General features: G+C 36.8%; 1 protein-coding gene across 1 annotated transcript; it reads right to left on the bottom strand.

The window, feature by feature from the left end:
- Positions 1-540: 540 nt before the first annotated feature.
- Positions 541-23539, bottom strand: LOC139705507 (actin-binding protein WASF3-like). Its single transcript, XM_071611736.1, has 9 exons — positions 23464-23539; positions 21248-21292; positions 19410-19544; positions 16709-16862; positions 12699-12816; positions 7516-7691; positions 2815-3081; positions 1146-1513; positions 541-698 (listed from the first exon to the last, which is right to left on the bottom strand). The coding sequence occupies exons 1-9, from the start codon at positions 23537-23539 to the stop codon at positions 541-543; spliced, it is 1497 nt and encodes a 498-aa protein (XP_071467837.1).
- Between the last annotated feature and the right edge of the window lie 332 nt (positions 23540-23871).

The raw sequence follows: 23871 nt of genomic DNA, 5'->3' as shown, positions 1-23871 counted from the left end.
AATCAAGAAACTGAATGCAGAAACATTTAATTCTTCTGTTGTTAGACCTTTCCCTCTACAACCAACTTCTTCTGAAACACATAGTAAAAATTAAAAAAAAAAAAGGCAAAACAGTGTCACTTACTGATTGGAAGACATCACTCTTGACACAGTCATTAATCTTGCCAAGACCTAACACCAGGCAGCTCACAGACACACAGCAAGTCTACAGAATCTTAATGATCAATAAGGGTAAAGTAAATACTTTCATGGCTAAGAGGGAAGCAAGATGCTGTTTTCAGAACAATGCAATAGTTACAGCATATCTCCTTGTGTGCAGCACGATGTGCTATATTTAGTGGCACTTAAGTATTACACAGTAAATACTGAAAAAAAACAGAAATTTTGGATGTGCAGAAGCAATATCACATTATTAATACAAAAGATGCTAAGCTACAGGATTATAATACCACTATTCGGGTGCTGAAACCATCTGAAATCCCCAGTGAACTTCCACACACACTGTACTGGTGGTCCACCTGCCACCGTCCCTGTATGGCCTCAGTCAGACCAGTCGTTCTTGTCAAACTCAGAGTCGTCATCGGAGTCGCTGTACTCTACAGCAATGCATCTGGACAGGATTGTGGCCACGTCGTTTCCAACAGGCTCCCGCTTGGCCTCTTGCTCACGTTGCTCCTGCACCTTTTTCAGCTGAATTCCTAGAGACACGACATAGGGGTGAGAATTAAAATGTTCTGATTGCTCCAAAAGGAAAGAAGACTGAACAGGACTACTGTACTTGGTTTTTCTAAGTTTAAGGACAAAAGGTTTTAGAAATTTGAGGGGAGAAAAGAGTGTGCAAAGTCCATTTTAAGAAGATTAGTTGTGACTAAGGTGCACATGAACACCTCAATGGAAAGTTCTAGAGCCACACTGTTCCATATGCCTGCCACTAGTCTCTTCTCAATTCTTTATCATGATATGCATACCTGACAACTACAAAAAAACTCCTAATATTAAAAAAAATCAAACAAGCATCCTTTGACTCCAAAAAATCATTTAATGTGTAGAGCTATAATTTGAAGGCAGCAAGGTTGAAGTTTGCTAGAGACCTAAAGAAATCTCTCTATAAGGAAGGCTGTATATATGTGGGGTGCTCCACTTACCCATCCTGATGGCAGCAAGGAGGTCACTTCGAGCATCACTTATCGGGGGCTGTGCAGGCTCAGGACGTTTTGCCTCAGCTACAGGGGGGGCATGCATTGGGGAGGATGAAAGAGAAGAGCCAGGGCCAGGAGTGCCTGGTGGGGGAAGTGGTGGACCTGGAGGCGGTGGTGCTGTGATGAGGAGCCCAGCTGAGGGCGGATGAGGAGGAGCTGCATATGTGGAACCAGCTGATGCAGGAAAGGGGGGCTGCATGGGGATCTGGAGAGGGCTGACAAAAGCAGTTTGTGCTGAAGGAATCATGGGTGGAGGTGGAGGAGGAGGTGGTCCTGAAGGATTGTAATACTCAATTATCTGTGCCGGGAGCATCCTAATAAAGAGATGAAACAGAGTCACCAATGTAACAATAAAGGGCCATGTCCCCAAGTTCTAATATGCCTAATCAAAGAAGTTCCCCCAGACACAATGCCCCCTACCAGCCAGACTTCAGTCACTGCAGGATGCACATGCCCACTCTGTGGTTCTGTCATTTTACAGTCCTACATTATTCATTATGATGAATGCAAGACTTATTGAAACACACACACATACACACACAAACACACAATCATTGAAGAGGAAAGCACCTTCTGTTAATACTAAAATAATGTAGTTGCTGCAGAAGAGCAATAGCATCCTTCATCCTGGGCATCTCAAAGGGCTTAGAAACTTGTCTCCTGAGGGCTGCATGGCCAACCAGATGAGGAAAATCCTATATTCTCCAGCCCAGTTCCATGGAAGCCCTGGGACCACAGCACCCAGTAGCATGTCAAAGGCTTTGAAAAGTTCTAAGCCAAGAAATCAGCTGATTTCTGCTCAGTCAAGGGTTTTCCCAGTCAACTGGACCACAGGCCCTCTCTGTGCCTGAAAGCAGCACTCTGGGATTCCTGGTTCCACCAGGGCACAAAAAGAATAGCCAAGTCTGTGTGGTCTCCCCTTTGAGGTCTGAGAACGTACATTTAGAAAATGACACCAGTGCTCTGGGTAAAGAACACACATTACAGAAGCATATATTCAACTTCTCTGGGTATTGACCCAGAGGGTTAAGACAAAAACAGAGCTAAAGAAACCCTATTAAAGTCAAGGAGGGAGCTTGATTTGATGAACATGTGAAAAGGAAGGTCTTTTTAAAGAGGTATTAGCATTCTAACCCAGATAGAAAAAGAGAGGGCCTGGAGGAAGAACAATCTAAGGGCCCAGAGGTCAAGAAAGTTTATAGAGCCAAGTGTGAGAAGTGATGTTACAGGATTCAGTCATCTGTGATAAGCATTCTCTATGGTTCACCCAGGACGTGTAGAGAAATTTGAGAATTTGAACAGTTTCACAAAACAGCATGTCATCCTTTATCAATGCCTGATTTAAAGATCCTTTCAAACACTTGTAAGTATGTATGTAAAGAGAACACATATAGAGGAACACAGCTGTCAACCTGGAATTTAGCTGTAATAAGGTAGGGTAAGTAGCACACCTACTTTATTTAACATAGAGTAGGACACCACTGAAGTGTCTACATCCAATTAGTCTTGACTATATTCTGGTATCTAAGATATCGAGGTTAAACTTCTTCCACAATACATTAAGATTCAAATGCAAAAACAAGTAGCAACTAAAGTACAAGGAATACTGATTTACCCATAATCTGCTGGAGCCATTGGTGCAGAGGCCTGGGACCCCTCTGGGGTCTGGGGTGGTGGTGGTGGTGGCAGGTGCTGAGGTCTGTTTAGGGCCATGTGCCTCACTGAGGCAGAGGGGGGCCGGTACTCGTGTTCAGGGGCCTGGTTTGCAGCCCCATGTGGTGGTGCATCACCAGCAGTGTAGGAAGGGGTGACCGGCTGGGGATGCAGAGAATGGTTGGGTGTAGCCGGATAAGAGTAATCTGTAACATCTGATGCATGGGATCTGACATTGGAGAAAAAGGAATGAAAGAAATTTAAATTGTTTAAAAAATTTCCCTTATCAGGCAAAAGCATATATATGAATAACAACATTGCCAAGGCACAGAAATCAGAAATTTATTTCTTTAACTATCAACTAGGCCTAGTCCCATGAGAGCTTCCAAGCAAAACATAATTACTATCTTAGCGGCAAGCCCCAGTGTTGCATGGATTCATATTCACAGCTTTGAAGTGAATAAGTCAGACAGACCAGCAAGCAGGAACCAGCAGAGCCTCATTTTCACAGTATTTCATGTACTTCTTTTCTAAGAGACAAGACTACAAGATGAATCTCATTTCATTTAGAAACAGCATCTCAGACAGGATTTCGGTGGCAATGAAACTGACAGTATATAATTAGAAAATACAAAATGGCAGGTGAACTGGGTAAATATTAACAATAAGAACAGAAAGAGAAATGCAGAATGTATAACAGAGTGAACAATGTTTTTCATAACAGAAGCAATTATTTAACCCAAAGAGAAAGAAGCAATGTGGTACACTATGGAAAGGCCTTCTTGCTTTCTTTGAACACATAGTCAAGTGTAAAACTCTGAAAACGGAAATCACATATTAGTGAGAAGAGTTCAGAAAGGTGCCAGATGCTGGACGCTGGCTAAGCCCCAGAAGGAGAGGATGGACTTGCATGTATGGCAGCAGCTTGGCCACAGGCATTAGTAACAGTCACACACTCCTGGCCTGGGTTACTGGACACGTGTGAGTAGGGACTGCACATCCTCTCATGACACTGAAGCAGGGGGTGACCTGGAACTGGGAATCCAAAGAAAGAAAATGACAAACCCTCTGGGCTTCCTGTCCTCTTTCGTGCTCCCTGCCTATTCCAGTTTCCTTGCGTCACTCATAAATTCAATGCCCATTTTCCTTCTCTCCCACTCTTCTTTTCTTGTTCTGACTTTTCTCACATGTGTTTGCTGGTTCCTGTTAGGATTCAGCTTGTGTTTCTCTCTCTGAAGGAAACAGGCAAACACATTGGGAATGTGAAGGAAAAAGGGAAGACGATACAAGCTGAATTTCCATCTCTAGGATTTTAGACAGAAGCTTCTGCTAACTGGAATTCTGTGTGGCATAGAAAAGTTGCTAAATTAAAAAGTCTGCCCCAGCTTTCCTTCCCTAATTGTGGTATAATAATAACCAACAACTCATTTTCCTTCCTTAATTGCAGTATGAATTCTAGATTATGGTGTGCACGTGAGGATGTCTTCTGAACTCTGGAAACTTCAAGCAAATGCATTAAAATATTTTTAATGGGAGAGGAATCTGGCCTATATTTAGAAGACTTAGTACATTTAAAAAAAACATAAATACCAAAAATTCTGGGATCGTTGATGATTCATGCTAAGGAACTGTGTCAGTGACTATGTGCACCATTTTTTTTTTAAAGGAAATAGTCATCCAGAAAAAAAAAAATGGAGTGTGAGTGCTTCTTATGAGATGCATGGCAAGAAATTGTAAATGTTGTGGCATAATTGAAAGTGCTATTCTGGTAAAGTTGTTTTGCAATGTAGAGCCAAATGAAGACAAGAAAAAAGGGGTTTACCAGATGGACAGACATAAAAGCAGAAGAAACAATGTTTGAAGGAGAAATGAGAGCACAAGATTTCTACAGGGCAGGACTTCGGTGAAGAATGGCCACTGCAAGGACAGGATGAGAGGAACAGAAGGGATTGGTCAGCTGAAGAGTGAAAGATCAGGGAACAGGGAGATGACAGTAGCCTGGAGGAATAGGAGACTAACTCAGGTGGGAAGGTGGAAGTCAGCTAGGAGCTATGATGTCAATGTGGAGGTGAGTCGGGTGGTCCTGAAGCTCTCTGATCATCAGTAACCATCTGCTGCAGAAAAGAAAACAGATGGGTGAAGACAATAAAGAAACAGGAAGAAGTCAGTCCAGCATGGTGGGAAAATCCAATACATTTCCAGGGTTTTTAAGGTACACAGGGTCAGAGCACCAATAACAGGGCCCAGAATTGATGAGAGAAAACAAGGATGTTACACATGGAGGTGTAATGCTTCCTGAGTACACTGAAAGAAAGGAAAGAAAGCTGGTTATCAGGAGTGCAAGCATTTCATCAATGCTCAGATCTTAAATTTATACTTAGAAATAAAACATGTCTGACATTGTTCAGAGAGAGGGCAAAAACTTAAGATCAGCTTATGTGAACTAGGCTAAAGTATATTAGTTACATTAATGGCTCATACACATCATGAAACTTGATATTAAATTTTCTTCAATATCTTAAATACATTGATGAGGATACAACAATTAAAAAGTCATGTTTCTAAATAACACCTAAGACATAAAATATCATTTTTTAAAAGTTAAAAAATGGTGATTCCAATTTTGTAAAAGAAAAAAAAAAATGCACCAGGACAAAAGAAGACTAAGGAGAGACACACCAAAATGGAAACAGTGTTTTTTCTGGCTGATGGAATTATGGTTATTTATAATTTTAATATCTTTTCCATAATTTCCAGGTATAATTAGTGTATCTCATTTCATAATAAGGAAAAAGTTTAACACTCAGTAAAATAAAAATATAAAACTTTTAAAATTAATTTAAGAGATATATTCCAAGTTCAATGATGAATTATATAACTTATTTATCTCTTAGTAAATAATGTATACAAAAAGTGAGAGGCCATGGGAAACAGTATGAGCCAAAATGAAATTCTGAAGAAACAAAATGAACAATTCTATTTGCTTTTTGAAAAATAAGAGAAATGAAGACTTATCTAAGCAACACAAATACAAAGGCAGATACTAAATAATTCAAATAACCATCAGCTTTGTGCCCAACAAAGAATAATAATCTTTGGAATAATCTCATCTCAGATGCTAGAATGAGTATCAATCGTTCAACTGAGGATTTTAAAAAAGTTCATCAGTTTTCTATTTGCATCTGTTAAAAAAAGATTATATGTGGGAAAAAACAAAGTATTAATTCTTCATGAATAAATAATAACAACTGTATTATTTGGGAAAAGAAAAATGCAAACTGGCATCAATAGGAGATATTAAATTCACATATTCTTCCCTACCCCAAAGAACTAGAAGCAAGAACTATAGCATCATTTAACTTTTGACAGAAATAAACACATAAATATTTAAATATAGGGCTAGAAGTCAGTGAAAGCTCCAACAATTCTCTAATATTTAATAGATGTCAGCTGTAAAAGCTACATGCCTTTAATCCCCAAAGACTTAGGAAGCTGAGGCAGGAGCATCTCAAGTTCAAAGCCAGACTCAGCAACTTAGTGTGCGCTTAAGCAACTTCATGTCTCAAAATAAAATATATAAAAAAGGGCTCGTCTAAATGATTTGGTCCTGGGTTTAATTCCCAGGACCAAAAACAGGGGGGAGAGAGAGAGGGAGAGGGAGGGGGAGGGGGAGGGAAGGGGGGGACCTCAATCTTTCCTCACATCCTACCAATGAAACATAGATCTACTTCAGTAGGAATATTTACGCCACTCTATCTACCAAATAAATCTCGGCAGCAAATATTCAGTTAGCACCTTCTACATGTTAAAGTCTGCTAAGACAAGCCACAAAGGTAAAAAGAAGAAGAAAAAGGACACAGATAAAACACAATATCCAGGTCACTGCTGTTTTTGATATATTCTTGAATCACATAAGAATTCTCTATTCAAAACTTTAAATGTTGATGACTTTGCGAGTCTATGCAAATAGAAAACTACAACTTAACAAAACCAGAAGGAGGAAATTAAGTCAGAAGGCTAAAATTGGCTAATCAGTTTTTATCATCTCTTCCAATGTCTCCCTTTTGTGACAAATGTGACCTACTAATTCACACCTGAAAGAAACATTTGTTCTTAATCACTAAAATTTTAAAATAAACTCCACCAGAAATTTTCTCCTGAAATTAGAATATACAAAATTAGTTATCTAAAGTAAGAAATCATTTTTTCTTCATCATTCTTCCAGAGGATTATCAAAATGTTCAAGAAGGTATTCCTGAGTCACAGTAATTACCACTTGCTGATGAGTTTTAGATAACAAGTTACCAATGGAAATTCAAAACTCAAAGCCAAAAATAAAGGACTAAGTAATTATTAAAGTAAAATTGAAGTCATTGGCAGTTACTCCAAATTTTGAATTAATGTTAACTATCTCTAGATTAACTGAAGAGTAAGTTTAAATCAAAGAGATTTTTTTAAAAATCAGATAAAGCAACCCAATTTAAATTAATACTGCCTTAAGGTAATAATAATCAAAATATACATAAGTAAGTTTTAAGGAGAGTTTTGAAACATATTGTGGGTCACATAAACCCCAAACTGCTGATATATTTCCAATTGTAACAAAACCAGGTAGCATACAGTGGCCCCAAGCATGGGGTAGGGGGCTGTGACACACACACACCTAGTGTCTGGGGACAGAGATCCCTCGGAAGATGCTCCGTGGTGCACACTCTGAGACAACCTGTTGTCGGGTCTAAGCTCTTTGTCATATGCCATCATATTCCACTCCTGCCGCCTGTTTCTGGCTTTTCTAACCTTTTTCACCTCACGGGTTGTGCCCTCTATACGCTCTTGCTCCTGACGTCCAGGAAAAGAAAGAAAGCATGCCAAGACAGAAGGGAAAGGAAAACAGCAGGTTAAATGCAGTTACAATACATAGGAAACAAGCTTGGCACACACACAAAAGACATTCACATTTTGATTACCCTACTGTTAAGAAAATTCTAAAGCATCATACTTGTTCCCAACAGACTCAACAGAAAGTAACTGAGACTTAGTTTTTTAATCTAAATTAAAAAAAAATGTTACTGTGCTACAACTGCTAGAGTTGCTTACTATGATTTTTGGTAAAGAATGTGCACTTCACTAGGCTGGTAGCCTGTTTTAAATGTACCACACACATAAAATACTGGCAACACCCTTCAGAAAAATCACTTCCCACAACTAAACAAGTTCGCTTAGATTGTTAACATGCAATTATCTTTCAAAGAAAACAATTCAGAATTTTCTATTCCCAATTCCTAAAGGTTAATATAGAATATTTAACACTGAAACTAGCTTAACACAAAAACTTACCTGCCCATAGAGTCATTCTTGCTCAATCCCTACCTGACAGCAAAATGTACTGAATAAACACTTAAGTCCTATGCAGGTCCTTCTTTAAGTGGTGAGGACAGTTACTTCTATGTATATATGTATGAGTTCCTGCTGCTTCCCTCATAAGATTATATGATCTTTAAGGACAAGAACTATGTGCTCTTACCTCCTATGCTTCCCTCTTAGGGACCTCAACATATGAGTACACACTCAATAAATACTGGCTAAATGATCAAATCCATGCTTTAAGAATGAGCTTCTAGAGCTTACTGCATCCCAGGCACTGTGCCAGGCTCTACTGACACAAATGGCAAAGAAAGAAAGAACAATAAGGGTCTCTGCTCTCAAGGAGCTTGAAGTCCAGCAAGAAAGTCTACAAGATGACACAAATAAATGTATCATTATAAAATATGATAAAATATTAATGTATGTATATTTTTAAAATGTATTTTATATAAAATGCATATTATATATACATATTTTATATTTACATACTTATATTTTGATATATACAGGTATTTATATGTTTAAATATATGTACATATATCTCTAACACCTTCTAGTCTGAAAGACAGGAGGTGTCCTGCAGGGACTTAGGGATCAGATTTGCAGCATGAGTAGACATTAATTCTACAGACATCATGGGCCACTGCACAGCAAAAGAAGCCACTGAGGAGGAGCAAGAGCACTGCATTAGGAGAAAAAAAAAAGAAGCTAAACTGAAATCTCCAAAAAACGAGAAGGCAGGGGCTGACTTGAGGAGGCTTTTGAAAAGACCTCTATATTGTGGAGAACAGATTAAAAAGAAATACAGGAGCATGGGTTAGAAAGCTACTAAGGTGGCTGAAGTTAGATGATGGCAGGTGGCTCAAGTTAGATAACTGGGTTATTTTTAGTGTTATTCAAGGATCCTAAGTTCAAAGCCAGCCTCAGCAACTTAGTGAGATCCTGTCTCAAAACAAAAAGTAAAAAGGGCTAGAGGTGTGGCTCAGTGGTTGAGCACCCCTGAGTTCAATCCCTGGGAGGAGGTTGGGGGGGAACCAAAAAACTTTGGCAATGTAGTATCATAGTATATACACATGAATTTCACAGAAGATACAGAAATGTCAAATAAGAATATGAAAAGATGTATACTATAGGTGATAGGGAATGGGCGCTCATTCAACAAATAGTATTTGGGACTGGGGACCTATTAGTACAAACTAGTTCTTCTGTCTTTTAAGGGTCAGGGGCAATACAATAGCATCTTTCAAATCTCAAAACTAACATTCTTTTCATTAACATCAATTTGACTTCTACAAATTTAAAGAAATACCTGCACATGAATACTGGATTACTCACTGCAGTATTTTTAAATTAAAGCAACAATTTAGAAACTTTTTATATTTGTTAATATAGTAATGAGTCAATAACTGATAGAGCATTTATATTTCAGAATACTACACAACTATTGAGAATAAAGTACATTTTTAACAATGTCAGTGGTGTGTACAAATCATGTAGCACAATTTTATGTATACAGAATACTATTAAATGTGTATGCATGTATTTATATGTGCTTACAAGATTTGAAAAATGCACACCAAACAGTAAACAGTACTTATCTCCTCTCAGGGAAGGAAATGCCTTTATTTCCTTCAGTGCTAATTGAGTATTTTTTAGCCAGCATATATTGTCTACATATTAAAAAACAAGTATGTATGTTTGGGGGTTTCAATGTTATTCCAATGAGGAACCACTGTGTTAAAATACTTAATAACTATTACTCTTATTTTTTAAGAGATGTATGCTGAAATATTCAGGAATTAAGTGTGTTACTTTCTTCAAATGTCTTAAATTCTACCTAAGATGCATGCAAGATTGACACACACAAACATACACACACACACACACAAGAATCAACCACAAATATTAACAACACTGGCCTACAATAAAATCCTGTTCCCTACTCCAGGATACTCTTATTTCTGCCTAGCAGGTCCCTTGATTCTAAAATACACTGGCCTCATCTGCCCTCTGCCCCTCCATACTATCTATGCCTCACCCATACCCTTACTCTGCAAAGCTATCTATCCTTTAGACCTCAGCTTGAGTAACACTTCCTTACAAAGGTCTTCCTTGACACTCCTCTGCATATGTGCTGCCACCTTACTTGTCATCTCACCCACAAAACTCTGTACTTTATAATACTTGGCAGCAGTGTAACTATGTACAGATATGGTGGCCCATACTTGTAATCCCAGTAGCTCTGAAGCCTGAGGCAGGAGGATCCAAAATACAAAACCAGACTCAGCAACTTAGTGAGACCCTCTCTCAAAACAAAAAATAAAAAGGGCTGGGGATGTGGCTTGGTAGTTAAGCACCCCTGAGTTCAATCCCTGGTATAAACAAACAAACAAACAAACAAATAAAACAACTTCATATTTGGCCAGGAATGGTGGTGCATGCCTGTAATCCCAACAATCTGAGAGGCTGAGACAGGAGGATCACAAGTTAAAAGACAGCTTCAACAATTTAACAAGAATCTGTCTCAAAATAAAAAATTAAAACAAATTTAAAAAGGGGGCTGGGGGTGTATTAATGCCCCTCTGGGTTTAATCCCTGGTACCCTCAAAACAAAACAAAACAAAACACTTCATATTTATTTACAGAATTTTTTAGGATTTAGAAGTATCAAAAAATAGAGGAAACTTGAAATACAGAATAAATGGATTGTTTTATTCCCAAATTTTCTAAATTAGTTTCTTCCTTCAAGTTTGTCAAAAGAAAATAGAACATGACTTGGTGTCTAAAGTCCTTGGAAATGAAGGCTACCATGCTTCATTTTCTTTTTATTCCACTGTGAAGCACTTTGGCATTGACACTGTTGAACTTCTCTCTCTGTATGAGCTCCAGGCTCATGATAGCATAAGGCCAGGGATCCTCGCTGTGTTGTAAACCAGGTGTGTGACAGTCTTGTTTTCTCCATCACTGCTTACCCAGCATTTAACAAAAATTATTACATAAATGAATGAATCAGAAATTTTTATCAGAATTGTATGTGTTTGAGGAATATAAAATGAGAAAAAATAACTAATGAAATGACAAATGATTTTGAAGACACAATAATCATACATAAAAGATGATTTTCCCTTCAAAATAAAAAGGTCACAAAATTAAATATTCTTCCCCAAAGAATCATTGAGAAGGTAAACTGTCTTTTAAAAGGACAGAAAGTTTTAAAAGAAGGTACTCTCAAAAGTCCTAGGGTTTTGCCCAGTTACTGTCAAAAAGTATAGGGATTGAGATAAACATATACTTGTTTCTTTTCCATTTATTCTTTGGTTGAATACTTTGAAGAACTTTAGCAGTTCTTTCAAAATTCCAAATTAAATCTTTCTAAGCCATGAACAAAATTTACTGAAATTGAGTATTCAAATAATCCACAGCTTTTGAATCTTTTTCCAGAGTCCAGTTTCTTTCCTTTCCTCCTTTTCCCCCTGCTCTCTCCCTCTGTTCTTTTGTAGTACTGGGGCTGGTACCCAAGACCTCCACATGCTAGGCAAGCACTCTACCACTGAACTACATCCTCAGCAACATATCTTCTCTTTTTAAAATCCTGTTTTAAAACTTCAAATTCTTCTTTCTCCAACTGAACAAATATACCTAAATGTGCCAAAACCTAAAGGCCAATCCATAGAATGCTGAATGTTTCTCCTAAATAATGCACTGTAATATTTGTCAACAAAACTGGGTGGTCACTTTTTTTAATTGATTAAAAAAATAAATGACAGTGAAATGCTTTACAATTCTTATTATACATCACTTTTAAACACAGGTTACATATAAAAATATTAGCAAAATCTTGTCCTCAAAGAAGTACTCTTCTAGGTGGCTTAGTCTGAGTTCTGGGCCCCAGAGGGGTAATTTTCAAAGCAGAAGTTCCTTAACTTGAGCAAGCAGAATTATGCTTGCATGACTGCCTGTAAGGCAGGTGTTTCTCATCAGTCTGACTTGCAATTCTCTTGCCTATGGCTACCCACAAACAGAAGCTCATTTTCAGTAAATACCATCCCTGAACCCAGATTACACATGCTTCCCAATCCACTATGCACATTTCACCAAGGTGTCACATTTATGACACCAAAAAAGTTAAATAGACAGAAGTACATACTTGTATCTGATATGGAAGGCTGATCGCTTTATGAAAAACTGAGGGATCAGAAGGAGAGAAGCTATAAAACATGGTTACCAAGAAAACTGAAATTTTAGTCACTACTATTATTAAAGCAAAGCCAGTGCTGGAGAATAAATAGTATGACTAGTATGAAAAATAGTATGACTGTGTTACATTGAATTGTCAGGATCTTTTTTACCCTCTATAAAAACCTTGAGTACTAAATCAAACAACTCAACCATTTAAATAAAGCACTTAGTGATTTACTTACTTCTAAAAAAGAATCCCAAATCCACAGTGATATGCAGCATTCCCACAGTGGGATTACTTACCTTTTGACGCTGTTTCTCTTTCCTTTTGTCTTCTGTATCCTGTAGCATTTTTTCTTTCCATAGGCCAAAGAAATAGAAAGGATTAGTATAGAACTTCAGCCCATCCTTCTTATCATCTCTATGAATCAATGTATTATAAGTAAGGGGGAATAGATTGTTAGATACTTTCATATGCATGTTAATGTGAATTTAATTTTAACTCATGGCATTGTAACATTTGAAGAGGACATCTTAACTATCCTATACTTTATTAATTCTCTAAATTTCCTTTTGAAAAAATGTGGAAAAATGTACAAACAGCAACTTGTTCCAGAATAACGAAAGTATTCTTGCACACTCAGAATTAAGAATAGAAAATTGCTCTGTAAAAATCACAATGAAGCTCATGAATACTGAGTGTTTATATTTCAGGAAATATTTTGTTTATTCCAACAGGGAGGTATACACAGGGATGAATGGACTCTTATACAGATACATTTACTTCTACTCTGAGCTTCAATATTATTAGAATAAAAACTATAAAGTGCTGTCTCTTCTTCTCAACCAGGTTGCCCAATATCTGTAAATTCAATCACCAAAGAAAATTTTCATGGGATGTAATTGTAACTAGGAAAAAAAGCAATAAACTATATATTTTCAAAGCAAGATCATTCACTTGTGGTCATTTTAGTGTCAAGTACTTCTTCAAATACTGTGGTCTTAGGAATATTTCAAAGGCCTCATAAAAATTACTCACTTATCATGCAACCAAGAACAATGTAGCCAATATGAATCCAAAGTGTAATATAAATCAATAGGAATGTGCAAAAAAATCATGATGCAAAGTAAACTCTCTATAATACTAACGTTTTTAAAAAGCATGTGGCCTGTAGACTTCCCAAGAAGAAGCAGTACATTCATACTTCATACTAATATTTCAGCAAGTCATTTAAGGTACTGAGATGCAAAATCAGTTAAATGAGTATAGACAGGAAAGAGCTTATGCCCAAGAAAAGAAAACTTACACAGGAAGAAAAAAGGGAAAAAGGTCTATCCTTAAAGTTCCTGCTATGTCATCTCTTGCAGGCTTCTCACTATAAAATGCTATGGCCCATATTCCTACCATGGCTATTCTAGTCACTGTGTCTGAAGATCACTGACAAACCAGTGCAACTCTTTCTATATATACTTTAACCTTGGATTATTTAACATCCTTCCTTTCTTCTAGTTTCCCAATTTGTAAGCAGCTTGCATGATAGAGATTTTATTAGTAACATAATTGTGAAAAAGCAAATTTGGTTCCCTAAGACACTAAGGCCTTGAATATAGAATTATAGGAAAACTGAGGAACTTCCTGAAAAGTTAAAGATGTCTAAAATGCACATTCTTGCTTTTAAAAATGCAGTTAATACTCTAATGAAGATAGAAGCTCAATGAATTAAACAAATGCCAATCATGACTTAAGACTAAAAGCAGATATGTCTAATGTTTATCATCATCTAACCACTTTTCATCATGTCACAGTGACACATTTAAGTTCAAATGCATAATTTTATGTTTTATGTATCTCAATTATTGTTTTATGAATGAAAAGTAGATTTGGGCTGCCATTGCTAATCTTAAAACACATTATTAAAAAACCAAAGACATGCTTTATTTTCCAAAAGAATGAATATGTACACATTATATATATTATGTACATTATAATAATATATAAAATCATTTTATGCAATTAAAATTTAAATCACTACAAATATTTAATCATGATCTTGATTAGTCAAAATACATGTGGTTAATTGGATATTCTGGATTATTTCCTTTAACACAGAATTTTTAGTGAGCTTCCTTAATAATATCCAGTAGGAGAATTCTAATAAGCAAGCCCTCACATTACAGTGTTTATAGTGCAGCTGCCAGCGCTAAAAAAAACTGAAATTGTCCTCGAAAAACATTTATCAAATGAAAGCAGTCACAAGGGGCTGGGGTTATAGCTCAGTGGAAGAGAACTTGCCTAGCATGTGTGAGGCACTGGGTTTGATATTTAGCACCACATAAAAATAAACAAATAAAGGCATTCTGCCCATCTTAACTACAAAAAATAATTTAAAAAATGAAAGCAGTCACAAAAATACCAGGTGTGATGGTTTAGATATCAGGTGTCCCCCAAAAGCTCCTGTGTGAAACAATGAAAGAATGTTTAGGGTTATGGGAGACATAACCTAATCGTGGATTAATCCATTGGCATGGATTAACTAGGCAGTAACTGTAGGCAAGTAGGGTGTGACTGGAAGACATAGGTCACTGGGAGTGTACCTTTGGGGTTTATATTTTGTCCTTGGTGAGTACAGTTCTCTCTCTTTCCTGGTTTCCATGTCCCTCCACCATGCCATTATGCCATGATATTCTGCTTCATCTTGGGCCCAGAGCTATGCAGTTGGCTTACCATGGATTAAACCTCAGAAACCATGAGCCAAAGTAAACGTTTCCTCCACTTAAGTTTTTCCTGTCCAGTCTTTTGGTCACAGGAATGCAAAAATTGACCAATACAACAGGATTACCATGCTTTTATTCATGTGTATCATATATTTTTAAAATTTGTGCCCTATAACCTCCAGCAAGCATACTTGTTCCATTTTTATACAAACTTCTTAGGGGGGAATCCTGCTCATCTCCCATCAGTTTATAGGGAGCTCTTACATTTGTTTTGAGAGAATCTTTTCTGTCTATATAGGAAAAAAGGGACTCAGTTTCAACTGCCCTTTCCTGATAGAGTTGTGATAAAAGGTATCTCCAAGCCTTGTTGATCCCAGAAAGGATGGAAAATGAGACTGGGGAAACTCTAAGCTCTCCCTGAGGAGGGCCCTGCAGGCAGGAATGTCAAGGCAGTGACACATACAAAGAACACACAGTATTCACCAAGGCCCTTGTGGAAGCATCAGCTGGCAGCACTGACTCTAGGGCCACTGATTTCCACAATCTGTGCTGGGCAGAGGCGAAATAAGTGGCCTCCAAAGAGGAGAGTGTTGTAGTTTGAATCCAGAATGTCCCCCAGTGTCTTGTGTTTCCAATATAGCAGTATTCAGAGGTGGGGTTTTTGAGGAGTGACTGGATCATGAGGGGTCTGACCACATAGGTGGACTAATCCACTGATGGTTAAATGAACTTTTGGGAGGTGGTACCTAGCTGGGGGAAGCAGGTCATTGTGGGTGTGCCCTAAAAGGTTTTATCTTCCCCCCAGTCCCTTCCTTTCTCCCTTTGCTTCCTGATATCCATGAACTGAGCAGTATTCCTCTGCCATGCCCTTCCACCACAATCCTCTGCCTCACTTCAGGTCCAACGAAATGAAAGGCTGATCATGGGCTCAAACCTCTGAAACCATGAGCCGAAATAAATCTTTCCTCCTCTAACTTGTTCTTATCAAGTATTTTGGTCACTACAACAAAAATCTGACTAATACAGGGAAAAAAGATGGACAGAGGAAGAAGCCTTTAAAATTTTCTGTCCTTTTTCTTAGAAATTTGGTCCTTATAATGTATTTTACCATTTTAACAATAGCAGAAAGTTAATTTTGTGACTCTATTTTCACCCTTAAAAACCCTGTAGCATACATTTTTCTGAATTAATAATAAATGTCTCTGCAGTGCTAAAGAGCTAAGACAGATATTTTGCTGCATTATAAATAAACTGTGCTGCTCCTTTTGAACTGTCTTTGAACATAAGTAACAACAAGATAATCACACATAAAGCCATTATATAAAATGCCCACTTCCACTTAAAAGATCCAAGTCTAAGAGTTAAAATCAGAGTTCAAACTTCTCCTGGTAAGTGATATGTATCCTGAAATACCAGAACTTTAGTAAACCAGCGCCAGGGACTAATTTCAAGAGCATTATTGTTTTGAAAGTTTGAAAGAATTCTTTTAACCCAAAGGAGCTATCCAGGATACATCCAGTACATAAGTGTGTTTCCAACAGTGTCTAACTCTCCATCCACAATGACTAAAAACACTTTGAGGATGTGGGAAGCCATACCTGTAAGGTGTCAGGATGTTCAGAGGTGGAGGTTTATCACTCTGGTTGTAAATGTCAGCAACAGGATTAGGAATGCTGTTCTTTGAAACCACCTGCTGATCTTGAACTGTGGAACTTTTGAAAGCTTTTTTCATGTTGATGTCCTGTAGTGACACTGTTTAGAGAAAAGTCCCCCAAGTTAAATTATATACGAATATATATATATATATATATATATATATATATATATATATATAGATAGATAGATAGATAGATAGATATAGATAGATATAGAATTTTTAACCATTTAGGAATAAGTATCAATTGACCCACTATAGTAAACATCTCCTGTAATAACCAAATGATGTTTTTTTTAATTGTTCATTTAAAACCATGCTTAAAGAAAATGATCATCCCTCCTTGCTTAGAGATAACAGTTTTCTCTAAAATATAGTCAAATTATGGCTTTTCTTCCTCTGTAGAGATCAAAGTTTTCATTGGACCTAAGTAGTAGAGCTTCAGATTCTTTAAACAGTCCTTCTCAGAAACCACATGGGAATATAGTTATGAGTATAAAAGGCATGTAAATACATAGATTTCAGCATCCTAGAGGAAAACCTCAGTTAATAGTAGTTTAAATATTATACCTTATACTTGTGCAAAAATCGCACAAGTGTAAATAACACATTAAGCTTTTACAACACTGACATTAAGGAAAGACAACACAAGTTTCTTAACATAAAGTCCTAGAAATTGAGTAGCTTGACTTATGAAACAAAACTATACAAAGGAGCCAAAATATCAGTGCTAGATATATTTCTTTCTTGTGTCTGTACAGCATTTACATTTTATTTGTTCACTCAACTGACCTTCATATAAACTTTTTATGGAGAGTACACTGGTCCTATTAACCCACCAGCTTGGCCACTGAAACTAATACAGGTTGTTATGTGACACTTACAATATCTTCCAGCCTTCACCCCCCGAGGGGAAAAAAAAAAAAGGTGAGCTATATTTCAGTCAAATATTTCTTCCATTCTCATATCCATATCAAGGAAAATAATAAGGTAAAATCTTAATTGAAAAGGGATTGTAAAGACATTACACATACTATAAAATGTCATAAAATTTCATCTAGAGATTAACCTTTTCCAGCATAAAGTTTATCATGATCATTTCAATTCAAAAAGCCAACATAAAAACCTAGTAAAGTTGAATATGAAAAATCACCTGTGCTGGGCTAGAGCTCAGTGGTAGAATACTGCCTGGCATGTGTTAGGCCCTGGGTTCAATCCTCAGCACCACATAAAGATTAATAAATGAAATAAAGGTATTGTGTCTGTCTAAAGCTAATTTAAAAAAAAACAATAACCTGTGCTATCAATTTTAAAACTGAATAATAGATTTAAGATGTTATGAATTCCTTATCTCAACTGACAAAATTGCCATTTAAATTTTTATTTTTTTTTAAATATTTTTATTAGTTTTGATAGACCTTTATTTTATTTACTTATTTATATGTGGTGCTGAGAATTGAACCCAGTGCCTCACACATGCTAGGCAAGCACTCTCCCACTGAGCCATAACCGCAGCCCTAAATTTTTATTTTTAACTAGAAAATAAAATTCAAAAATCTGATTTAAAAGAGCATGTTTTTAGCTTCCTATTGTTGGAAAAGTCAGAACATTCATAATGGATATTGATACTAATTTAATTTTATCTTTGAGCACGAACAAATATACTTTTTAAAATAATGAGGGATAAATTTCACAAATAAACTCTGTTTTTTAACTTACAGCTTATTTTTATTGATACTACTATAAATAGGTATAATACAAAAATCAAATGCTGGGATCATTTTAAAACAATGAGAGAAATTCTAAAATAATTTAGAAATTCTAAAAATAATTCATAATTTGAATGTTTTTCTCAAAGCAAATATGAATGGTGTATCTTGCAATTTTTTAGCAAATTTATTCCAGTCTAATATCAGTCTTTCATTTAAAAAATACTGAAAAAGAAATTTTTAAAATGGAATTACTGATGGTCTAAATTTTATTGCAACTGCCACAATTTTAGGGAATATAATCAAAATGATTTTCACTTAACTTACATAGTGTTTAGTTAATGTTATTTTAAAACCTGAGCTTAAAGGCCTTTGGTAACTGCTATTTCTGAGATTAATAACAGTTTTTAAATTGGCAGAATCACCAAGATTATTCGTAAGCATGAACCCTAACAATTAGGCTAAAGGTTTTGCTCTTTGGCATGATACACCTATGACCCTCCCTCTTGGTTGGACTATCTCTTTGGATGGTTCTGTTTTAGGCAAGAGTGTATTTTCAAAATAACTACCATTAACCTATATTAGGACTTCTACTACTGAATATATTTGAAGAAGCCTTTAGAACAAATACTATGTTTATATGTAATTGCAGTATTTATATATAAATATATATAAATATATATATATATATATATATATATATATATATATATATATATATATCAAATACATTGTGTATGAGATAAACAAGATATGAATCTTTTCATCACTAATTAACCCAATGTTGTATAGGGTTTTCCTCACTATTCTTCTAGGAAACGATGAGATGAAATGTCAACATAATCCTCCAAGGAAAAAGTAGTAATTACACTGCAATTAATTACTACGGTCTTGTCAACATCACTTCTAGCTCACTGCTTTCATGCAATTACCTACCCTCTTCGACTGTGGAATCCAGCTGGGTAACTTTGACAGCAAGGTGATCAATTCTGTCTTGAAGAGAATTTGCTCTGATATAGAAGTTGTTAGCCTCATTAAACAACTCACCAAATATGTCTTCAGCATGTTTGCCTGTAGAGGAGAAGAAATGGAGAAAGCCATCTGCTAAGGAGCTGTTGAACTGCCCCCGCACAGCCACACCAGTGCTTATTAGTGTCAACACCCAGGGTCCTGTGCAAATGAGTGTAAAAATGAAGTATCACAGTCCACGGCCTTAGAACTTTTGGAATTTATTAGATATTTATATAACTGAAAAGTTGATGAAAAGTGGCAGAATTCTAAAATAGATAATACAGAATCTTCATCACTGCATGAGTGATCACTCAAGTTGTGTCCTGCTAAATGTGACTTCTTTAAGGAAGAAAAAAATTCTCATTTTGTATGTTTTAAGTATAAATACAATTTCAGGAACAAAACTTCCCTTTTACCCCTCAAAATAATTCAGTAAATCATATCTGACCTTAAATTTACCTCATTCATAATGAGAAACATTAGATATTTGGTCCTGTTGTTTTTTTTAAATATTTTTAGTTTTAGATGGACACAATGCCTTTATTTTATTTTTTATGTGGTACGTGCTGGGACCAAACTCAGTGACTCTCACATGCTAGGCAGAGTTGCACTACTAAGCTATAACCCCAGCCCTGGTTGGCTCTTTACAATGGCATTAAGTTCTTCTAATTTATATTTGTAAATCTAGAGACAGTGATGTGTGATTTTGCACTCTCTAAAAATCAGTATTTTTAATTTTGAGTTAATTTTTTTTTCTGTATGGTCACCTCTGTGTTCCTTTGAGTGCTAGATATAACTCCCAACTTTTCTTAAAATGGATTTACTATTTCTGAAGATTTAACAAAGAGACATAAAACTTAGATCTACTTACACTGAATTTCCAAATCCCAATACCTTCCTTTACACATTCAACAAATATTTAATATCTGCCTATTTCATGTAAGGACTTAACTTCTATGACAGAGATGCCTATCATTTCTTTTTATTTTCTTTTTCCATCAATTTATTGCTCAAATAAAACCCCAAATATTCCAGAAGAAAACTTCAATGGAGCAAGCATAACACTAATATTTTCTTGGTGATTTACAGTTTACTGAGCACTCTCATAGCCAGTTTCTGTTCTCAGTGCTAAAATCCATCAGACTGTGAACTTCCAAAGAGCAAGAATCTTGTCTGTCTGCTCAATGTTGCAGCCCCAGTCCTAGAGCAAGGCTTCCCACACACATACCCCTTCAACAAGTAAATGAGTGAGGCTCAGAGGCTATCAGGGAATTACTGTTTTTCATTTTCCAGGTAATTAAATTGAGGATCAGAAAAGTGATCTTTCTAAATCTCCTGACTGGCAAGTGGCAAAAGCAGATGAAACAAAACATGGTCTACTAACTTTTAGATCTATGCTTTTATCATTTACTTCACTGAATCTCCTTGGCCACAAAATACAGAAGAGTATGGCATATCCTCAAAACATTAAACATAGAATACCAGTATGATCCAGCAATTTCAATTCTGGGTACATGTCCAAAACAAGTGAAAACAGGGACTTCAGAAATACTTGTACACTTAGGTTCATTGAAGTGTTGGTCACAACAACCAAGAGGTGGAAGCAACCCATATGACCATCAACAGGTGAAAGGATAAACAAATGACATATTCAGCATTCAAAAGGTAGAAATTCTGACACATGATACAACACGGATGAGCCTTGATAACAAGGGAAATAGTCACAAAAAGATAAATACTGTGATTTTACTCAGATAAAGTACTTAGAGAAGTTAAATTCTTACAAACAGAAAGTAGAATGGTACTTGCTAGGGGTTGGGGGAAGAAGGGAATGAGAGTTGTTTAATGGGTGCAGAGTTCAGTTCTTCCACAAGATAAAATAGTTCTCAAGATCTACTGCACAATTTGAATATTCCCACAGTATTGAAGTGTACACCTAAAAATGATTAAGATGGTAAATTTTGAGTTATGCGTATTTTATCACTATTAAAAATGAAAATTTGGGCTGAGTTTGTGGCTCAGTGGTAGAGCACTTGCCTAGCATGTGTGAGGCCCTGGGTTTGATTCTCAGCACCGCATATAAATAAATAAACTAAAGGTCCATGACAACTAAAAATTTTTTTTAGATGAAAATTTTAAAAGTTTCAGAAGAAAATCATAAAAATTAAGGATTCTACACTGAAACAAACCTCTCTTCCCCTCTTTACTCTGAACTGTTAACAGCCTCTTTCTCTATTTCTTCTTCAGTAAAGATTCCAAATAACAACCCAAACATTATTTTTTTTATTTCTTTTTTTTATGTGGTGCTGAGGATCAAAGACAATGCCTCTCACGTGCTAGGCAAGCACTTCACCAATGAGCTACAACCCCAGCTCTTGTTTATTTAGTTTGATAGTAGGGTATAAGGTGGTAAGAGAGATTTCAGTTATTTTTAAGATGACTAAAATCACAACAGATTTGTAAGAAAAGAAAAAGCAGGTAAAGTGCTTAGATTTTGGGCTGCCACTGCATGCATTGTAATGCTAGTGATTAGTTTAAGAAAGAGAGTGAAGGTAGTTGACAAGGGGCTTGCACAAAAGGCACAGATATGGCGGGAGGAAGCAAATGGGTTTAGGGACTGCAAGAACAATGTTGTATTGATAGAACAAATATCAAGCAGAAATTTGGTCATAGGACTTGCCAGATGATACTGAGTGGCTTATGTTCTACCCAAGTTCCTTTCCCCATTCTTCCTGGCATTTTTTCCCTATCACTCTATGAAACAGTTCTCCTGCCTCAGAAGACCACTTCCTTTTTAAGTCAAGGGCCAACTCTGGGCTTTATCTGGTCCATGGTTGCCATGTCCCCCTTTACCAAGTCTGCTCACTTGCCTACCTCACACCTAAATCCTATCTGTTGGCTCCTCCTCAGCTTCCTCCCCTGCTCAGACTAGAAACTTCTTCATATAAACCCAGGGTTCAGGGTCTTGGGGTTTTACTTTTAGTTAATAGAAGATCTTTTTGCTATTTGGCAAAAGAAAAAAAGCTATTTGTGCTTAAGCCTAGTGTTTCAATATTTCCAAGAACTTTGCTCTTAAAAACTAGCGACAGGGGCTGGGGCTATAGCTCAGTGGCAGAGAGCTTGACTAGCATGCATGAGGCACTAGGTTTGATCCTCAGCACCACATAAAAATAAACAAATAAAATAAAGGCATTATGTCCATCGACAACTACCAAAAAATATGGAAAAAAAACTACTGACAAAAATAGATCTCCATGTCAAATATTTCAATCTCATCCCTTTCCTGTCAACATTCCCTTGGGCATCTAATCCAGTCTAATGGCTTCAAATACTCTCTCAGTGCTTATAACTTCTCACTTTTATTTCAGGGTGCCCTCTGCCTGAAAGGCACACTCATATATTACACTTCTTCTGAACAATATCACCTGGGTGTCTAATGAACAATCCAAACTCATGTTCCAGAACAGAATTCCTCATTTTGCTTCCCAAGCCTGCTCCTTTCACCATCTTCTATGCTTGAAAAGTGACAACTGCATCCTTCTTGTTACTCATGCCACATCCTTAGGGGTCATCCTTGACTCATCTTGTTCTCTCCCATCTGTTGACTCTCCAGCAAACCCTCCCCAAGCATACTTTTGCAGAATAGACCCAGAACCTGACCATCCTGCACCACCTCCCTGAATCCTGCCCTGATCCAAGTCACACTCACTTTTCCCCTGGATATCCCTTACTGCCAAGGAATTCACTTCCCATTATTCACCCAGACACATGCCCCCTTCAGATCACTTCTTATAGAGCAGAAGAGTCATCTTATCAACTTTAAGTTAGATCCTGGTTCTTTTCTGCATTCTTAAGTTCCTTCTGTTCCTTGCCATCTCACTTAGACTAGAAGCCAAAGACCAGGAAATGACATACAGTTCTCCATGATCTGGCTCCACTTACTCTCCTGGCCTCATCTCTCATACCCCTTTGCACGCACATTCCATTCCCATACACTGGCTTCCTCGCTGCTTCTCAGACATGCCAGTGTACTCCTTCTCCCCAGTCTTTTGCATTTCCTATTCCTTCTGCCCAGGTCATTTCTGTTTAGCTCTCTCACTTCATCCAGCTCTATGTTCAAATGTCACCTTCTAAGTGAGACTTTTTAGCAACCCTAGCTAACTGTATCACCTCATCCCATACATCATCACACACACCCTCCCTTATCTCCTCACTGCTGGAGTTTTCTCTTTAGTTCTTATTACCATGCAATCAAATATGGTACTTTTATGTGTTCTCACAATTTATCATCTGTCTTTCCCACTAAAACATATGATCCATGAAGACAAGAATTCTCCTCAGTTTTATGCACTGCTCTATCAATCCCCTGTGGCTACAGCACAATTGA

This window comes from Marmota flaviventris, chromosome 4, assembly GCF_047511675.1.
Source record: "Marmota flaviventris isolate mMarFla1 chromosome 4, mMarFla1.hap1, whole genome shotgun sequence".
NCBI classification, from domain to species: domain Eukaryota; kingdom Metazoa; phylum Chordata; class Mammalia; order Rodentia; family Sciuridae; genus Marmota; species Marmota flaviventris.
This window is presented reverse-complemented; position numbering and strand designations above follow the sequence as displayed.